Source organism: Phlebotomus papatasi, chromosome 1 (genome assembly GCF_024763615.1).
Source record: "Phlebotomus papatasi isolate M1 chromosome 1, Ppap_2.1, whole genome shotgun sequence".
Classification (NCBI taxonomy): domain Eukaryota; kingdom Metazoa; phylum Arthropoda; class Insecta; order Diptera; family Psychodidae; genus Phlebotomus; species Phlebotomus papatasi.
In genome coordinates this window covers 16,588,194-16,596,070 of record NC_077222.1, presented here as the reverse complement: position 1 = coordinate 16,596,070, position 7,877 = coordinate 16,588,194, and the positions used below count along the sequence as shown (strand labels likewise).

General features: G+C 32.1%; 1 protein-coding gene across 1 annotated transcript; it reads left to right on the top strand.

The window, feature by feature from the left end:
• Positions 1-205: 205 nt before the first annotated feature.
• LOC129798003 (tenascin-like) lies at positions 206-7,549 on the top strand. Its single transcript, XM_055840933.1, has 6 exons — positions 206-418; positions 471-619; positions 1,240-1,375; positions 6,525-6,947; positions 7,082-7,213; positions 7,294-7,549. Exons 1-6 carry the CDS (start codon positions 352-354, stop codon positions 7,368-7,370), a joined length of 984 nt encoding a protein of 327 aa, XP_055696908.1. The 5' UTR covers positions 206-351; the 3' UTR covers positions 7,371-7,549.
• The last annotated feature ends 328 nt before the right edge of the window (positions 7,550-7,877 follow it).

Here is a 7,877-nt window from a genome sequence, read left to right as displayed (position 1 = left end):
TTTTATGCTCTTTGTGCTTAAGAGATTTTTGTGGTATAGAGTTGATATACGTATCTGTTTTTTTTCTATTTTCAGAAAATTATTTCATCACAAAAGTGAGCACTTTATGGTAGTGAAATCTGCAAAATACTTAAACTGGATGTTCAATATCTGGTAAATACCGCTAGGTATTATTAAAAAAAAGTAACAAATTGTAGCGATGGGGCAAAGAAATCCGTTAAGTAGCAAGAGAAGTGATGGATTTGAGATTATTCTTATCACATTTTAGGTCAGTTTATCCGCACTTCTTGCAGAGTTCACACCAAAAAATTCCTCTAGAGATTGTGTTAATTATTTTTTTATCTTCTCGCAATGAAATCCCATCAATTCATCCTCATTTTTCTCTTCGGAATCAGTTTTTCCGTAATTCAGGCTAATGGTAAGTTTTGTGTAGGAGAAAAGACTACGATGCTATATTTTTCTGAAAAAAGTCGTCAATTTTTACAGCGATATCGTGGATATTCCATGTGAACACGATGGAGATTGCACCACTAAAGTGCTCAATAACTTTACTTTGTGCCAGAAGAGACAATGCACGTGCTATGACGAAAAAGGCCTACAAAGCCTCTGCCAGCTTCAAGTTCGTATTTTTTTTAATGATATTCTTGTTAAAAAAAATTCAAATTACAGTAAAGGAAAGTGCCCATGTTTCGTATGATTTGAAGCTTTTTAATGACTAAATTTTCCCTATGTTTATGAATAAATGTAACTAGTCGCACCCATATTCTAAAAACTAGGGGAAGGTACTACATTTTTAATAAAATATTGCAAGGCAACATTTATTCAGAAACATAGGAAAAAATTAGTTATTTCGAAGTTAGGGATCGTCCGGAGGAAGGGCAAATTTACCTAATTACAGTAGAGTCTCCCAAATCTGAATCTCTCAAATTCGAACACCGTTTGGATTCAAAATGACAATTGTGAGGTTATGTTAGAAAGTTCGTATTCTTGGTGAATGAAAATCATATTTATGTGCTTCTTCCTGAATGTTTACATACATTATAGTCGTGTAAAATGAAAAGGCAGTATGTTACCACTAAGACTTGTGAGAAAGTACGGGAATTTGATTCAAAGTACAATTTAATCTCACACAAATTTCGTTAGTTTTGAAAAAATCGTTCGAATTTGGGAGGTGAGAAATGTCAAAAATACCCCCCGAGCGTTCGAATTTAGGAGACTCTACTGTATTTTTCTTCACAGCAATCGCGTATAACAAATGTTATTGGCGGAAAATGCCCATGTCCCATCAAATATTCCATCTGCGATCAATCCCGAGGGATTTGCATTTGCACAGAAAATACTACAGAGAGTCAGGATAAGAGGCGATGCATTCCCAGTGAGTATTTTTTTAAATTTTTAAATTATTTCACTATTTTCTCGCATTATTCTACTTTTTGAATCGAACTATCAGTGTCAGACGCATTATTTTTCCATCTCATTTTATTGGATCCGTTAAATAATGCACAAAGCTTTGAAAAACATAAAACAGTATTCACTGATAAATTTAATAAAATATTGATTTAAATTAGAAGAGAAGAACAAAGGGTTTTGAACAATAACTTTGTGTAATCATTTTGACGAGCAAAATTTTAAATACAAAAACTGAATATTAAATTTCCCATGCTAACAGAATTTATATTTTTGTAACAATTATGATATCTATATAATAATGATAGGGAAGACCGGGGAAAAATTAGTCAGGGGTAGAATTAGATAATGGGGTGTTAGTTTTCCTTAGAAAGAATATTTTTCAAGCTACCTTACTAGAAATAACTAGAAATATATATTATCTGTCTAATTAAAACATACTTTTCATAAATTATAGTCAAGCAAAAGTATAGTTTGCTGATTAATTCTGCCCTAATCTCCCCTATTAATATTTTTGTAATAATTATAAATGCCATGCAATACTTTTAAAAGCGATTAACATTAATTAGTGTGCAAGCTGCTACTCAAAGCATTGGATCGTCTTTTTAAACAATTTTTTTTTATTTAATCGTTTATGACATCTATACACTAGAAACAATTTTCGTCAAAAATTACTTGAAAAAATTTAACGTTTATATCTGCAATGATAGGAGAAATTTCCTTTAAAAAAACATTTTTCAAATTGCTTCTGGTGAGTAGACCCTTTTATTAAAAAATATATCAAGTTTTTAACCTTTTATAAAAATTTTATTTATATATTTTTAATATTAATCAATGAATAGGTAATTTCCGCATGCAAAATATGTGAATGTTTAAATCAGTTCAAAAAATATATTTTTAATTAAATTAAACAAATCGAAACTAACTAAAGTAAAAAAAAACTATTATAATTAATAACGAATTTAATATTAAGAGCAACATTAGATTAAATTTCAACAATATAAATTTAATTTAAATAATAATGGCTCCGGCATACATATCTTTTAAATCAGGAAAATTTTCAAAAATTAAAAATTCATATCCACTTTTTTTCTTAAAAGTATTGCATAGATAGCTATCTTACTTCCTATTCTTTCGCACTTTTCTTCTTTTATACATCACACCAAATTAAATTTAGTTTAGTCCAATTTTGTTCCAAAGATTGGGATAGACGGGATAGACTTTATGCAAATCTTTTGAGAAAGCAAGAGACGCGAATATTTATTTCGCTACTCATAGACTATCTACCTAATTTGGACATGGGATTTTTTTTCAAAAAGATCTAAAGTTGCTAATCTTAAACTAGATTAAATTTTTAGTCTCTATACTGAGAGAAGAACTTAATTTGTTGAATAATACTTATAGGGGAGACTGGGGCACATGTAAACATTTTCAATGGATGCGAATTTGAGGTGATTTTCCAAGGACACTGTGATTTTTTGGAAAATCTTTCTTAGCACATGTTTTACTCTTGGATATAGGCAATACATCGAAGGTAATGCGGATGCTGGAAAACAATTGAGTTTTCCATAAAAATAAAATTTGTGTCACTGTGCATTTTTCTCTTTTCACAAAATACCTGGGGTAGAAGTAAACACTTTCTGGGGAGGATGTAAACACCCTTTTTCCCACCCTTGAAATCAACTTTGCACCACTTTCAATTATTTTAATTACTTAAGAGATATATAAAGACTGTTTATTTTTCAAAAAATCACTAAACTTTTTACAAGGAATAATTAAAATAGCAAAAAACTAAAAGCATGCAAATCAAAGACATTTTTCAATGAATTTTCCCCATATTTTGACATCATGTGACCTCTTATTGAACACAACGAAAAATTTCCCACCATGAGATGCAGCTGTCAAACGAATGAAATGAAAAGAAGAAGACAAAATATTTTGCCACTCATTCTGCACTCGCGGCATCTACAATTACGGGGAAATTGCCTGTTTACATCTACCCCAAATGCTGTTTTCTGACCAATTATTAATCCTTTTAAAATAATGAGAATCTCAATTTCTCTAGTAAATGCATAAATATAATCCTAAAAGATGTAGGAAAGAACTGGTATTACTACATTTCGATTATTTTACACAGTTTTTAATTTCCAGGTGGAAATCCAAATGACCAAAATAATCGAAATATCAACATTTTCGGGAAAAATGATTTTTATTTTTAAAGTATTAGCATTTTGTTGACCAATTCATCTGTGGACATACATCCCCATGGTATCTATGAATGCTTATGGGTTTTATCCTCTGGAGTCTTAAAATTAATGAAAAAAATCACACTGTTTACAACTACCCCAGTTTACTACTACCCCAGTTCCCCCTAGCATTGATCAGAAAAATTTGAATAACTCATAAATTCTCATACCTTTCTTTCTCAAATTTATTTTAAACATCACAACAAATTCAATTTAGTTCGACTCAATTTTGAAATGTTTGAGAAAGGAACAGAAGTTAATTTTGATCTCTTGAAATTTCCCTGATCAAAAAAGTACGTCGGAGTCATAAAAAATTTAATAATACAATGTTAGATTTTTGATTTGTGAGAATCGCTGTTAATTCAGGCGGCGATCCTACTCCAAAAATACGTATCCAATCTTTGTGATATTCTCGACTTTGTGTATTTTGATTTTGACAGTCATTGTCCACTTAATTATAAAATATGTTACTTATCAGCCTGTGGTAATTTAGGATTTTACGGACATGACCCTAATGAAATTTAATTTTAATGTTTAAAAAATCACACATCATAATAGTCATGATTTTGCCTTCGGTTAATCCGCAAAATATTTATCCGTTTCGCTACCACTTGAAATGATGTTTGGTTTATTTATTTGACATGTTTACCAAATGACAAGCATAAATTAGTAATATAACAGAATAAATAAATTCAATGAAAATTATTTACAGTGAAAACAATTCACGCTGCTGTATGTTTAACCATTTTCATCAGCTTAGTTTCAATGAAATGGCTAAATAAAACTTTTCAAATTAATTCAATTTTTTTCTATTCAGCATAAAATTATCTTGTTTAGAAAGGTTTTATATTTGAAATTAATATTATAATTAGAAAAATGTTTCTCTGTCTTATATTGATTGGATCGATTGAATTGTTATTATTAATACTAAATTGACTAAGTAGGGAAAAGCACTCTTTCTTCGAATGTTCATGCCTTCGAATAATGTGAATTTCTCTTATTTTTCATAAGAGACTTATAAATAATTTTCACATAATTATCGAAGATTGATGATAAGCTAACTAATATTTAATAGAAATGTGTAAGTCTTTTACGAAAAATAAGAGAAAAGTCGTATTATTCAAAGGCATGAACGTTCGAAGGGAGAGTACTTTCTCCTAATGCTCAAAATATTTGTTTATGAACCTTTTATCAAAGAAACACAGAGCTCATTGAGTAACGTAAGAACCTTATAAAACACCATCCCCTGATGTATTTCTCTATTCATTAAATAACTTGCCCTTACGATCGTGAGCTTAGAACTTGGAATATACGAAATAATCTTTCACGATTCTCCAATTATTGCAGAAAGGTTTTACCACTCAATTCTCAGAACGAACCATTGAAATACAAAACCAAAGTAGAGTCACCACAGGTGTATTAGGTCGAGAATTGACGTTAATTGTGATAATACTAATATTGTCATAGTCACTCTATTAGAAGGACAAGTTGCAAAAGCCTGTTTTTTTCGAAACCGAACATTCCATAAACTTTGCAGGTGAAACCTTAGAGCCTCCTTTCGCACCTGGGTTTGATTCTCCAGTAGCAGTGACTTACATAAAGTAAATAGCATTGTATTGCCACAAAATGTCGTTGATATTCGATGAATTCAAACTCCGTTTTGAATTTTCGAATTAAGTTTCCAAACTAAGTTGAAAAATTTTGAGAAATATAATCACAATATGAAGCTGATAGAACAATTATTTTAATTCACTTAGCTTTTTATTTTTTCTTATACTGCTTTTGAGCTAAAGCTCTTGAAAGCAAAAAAAAAATAATGATAAATATAGGTATTGAAGGAATTCAATGTTTGTGTGATAGAGGCCACCGCCGTCTTAGCGTTGGTAACCAACCTCCAGAATAAAATGGTGAAAAATTCTTTCCCAGGTTGTATGATCCATCTGCATTGTAAGATAAATACAAGAAATACATACATGTGATTAAAAAGAAATAAAAGTTAAGGCCCTTACACCTACGACTTAAAAAAATTCTTAAGAAAATTATAGAAATGTGGTTTAACCATTATTTAAAATATAATTACGCTAATCCGTCTCTCGGTTAATCCTCTGGTCTGTCAAGGCCCTAACACATCGAAAAGGTTTGGATAAGTCGTCTCAGTAGTACACAGAGATTATAAGGAGAATTATTATAATGAAACAAGAATATTCTAAGCGCATTTGATCTGTTTTTCTACATAACAAAGTGAAGACTGATACTCAAAACACTTCAAAATTCGAACAGGAAGTACATATTTCAGCCACCATGCGGACGAAACGTGAAGTAAAATTGTCTTTCCTTTGGCTTTCGAAACCGATCTTCAAATTTTTTGAACTCTAGTTGTGAATTAATCAAATCTCTCAAAATAATCGCATATCAGGCTTCTATTTTTGATTTTATACCTCAACTACTCATAGTCGATGTTGGTACCCATACTTTACATTCAGATGATCGGTGTATGACCTGATTATTAGGCCATTGCGAAAATAATTTTAAGCCCCACCCCTTTTATTTCATAAACCTATTAACTAAGGTTAAAGTTTTCAAATTTTTATTATTTGGGGATATCCTAACTCCTTTACAGAAATTTTTGAATTTATAAATGTATTCCTGTAACTTTCTAAAGCTTATACTTGGCAAATTCGTTTAGTCCACAATATTTCGTACTCCATTAAGTCAGGGCGATATTATAAAATATTTTTCTGCGTTTTATTGGGAATGGTTAGGAAAATAGGTTAGTCAAACTTAAATGACACTTTTTTTAATTCTTTTTATGTTTAATATGCGTCAACTGCTATGCAAGATTTATTTTCTTGTCTTTTATTCTGTTTGCAGAAGTCGTTCCCCTTGATGAGAAATGCGAGGACAATTCTCAATGCTTATCTTTCGAGGAAAATTCAGAATGTGATATGACTGAGAAGATTTGCGTCTGCCAGAAGAATTTCACTCAGGTGGCGGATTCGTGTCGCCGTGGCGCAGGACTTGGTGGCCGGTGTCGTGTGAATGCTGAATGCCTGGAGAGAGCTAAGAATACAGTTTGTCTGGATCACAAATGTATCTGTGCTAGAGGATTTATTGCTCGGAAGAATCAGAGTGAGTGCCTGGCTGTTACGGGATACGGACAGCCGTGCTCGGAATCTGGACAATGCCAGCAGTCTCTGGGCTTTGGGGGAGTCTGTGACAATGGCCTATGCGTCTGTGATGCTAGTCATGTCAATGTCTCTTTGGGAAATATCGTGATCTGCGAGAAGAGAATCGGTGAGTTGTACGCAATGTCCCATTAACACTTCCTCTTCTGCTGCAAATTTTTGGGGATTTTTCCATGAAAGAAAAATCAATGGGAAAAGGTAGTGGATGTCAAAAAAGGCTTTAACAGCAATTTATTCTTTCAGCTGTTGGTGACACGTGCAAGGAACATGGACAATGCTACCATTCTTACCCACTCGAGCAGACAATGGAGTGCATTGGTGGACACTGCCAGTGCATTGAGGGCTTTTCCGAGGAAAATCGTCAGTGTGTGGAAAGTAATTGTTCATGAGATTGCAATGACCCTCCATGAAAATCCAAAAATTTACTCTTTTTTTTTACTAACCTTTTTCCGCAGACTCAGTGGATTGTGTGAAAATTGTCAGCCCAATTTTGCTTCTCATCTCCCTGATTGTCCATAAAATCCTCAATTAGAGGATACCAATTGAACAGAGAAAAAAAAACAAACCGCCTGAGCGGGAAAAAATACCCAGCGATATAAGTGAGTCATATTGCAATTTAGCAAATATTTTTTCTTTTTACAACAATGTAAAAATCCATTGATAAATTATATTGAAATAAATGCGGTTTTCGGTGCAATTTTTCATGCAAAATTTATTATTCTTTTTTTTTTATTATCACACCCATACCGTCGCTTCCGTTTTTCTGGAACAATAATCCGGCTGTTATAGCTCTTGTTTTTTTTTACCATCGCAATCCCGCCCCCAATGAATCGTATAAATTGTCGCAATTTCATAATCGACAGAAAAATATATTTGTACAGCAGATGAGCTTTTATTCGGGGGAAGGAGGAAGCTCGTCCAATTAAAATGGCGCTTTAAGGTAGGAATTTATTTGAAAAAATCTGTTCTTTGATCATGAAGCCTCAGAGGAATATATTTCTATGTACATTGCTTTATGGCCAATGTACAGTGTCTGAAA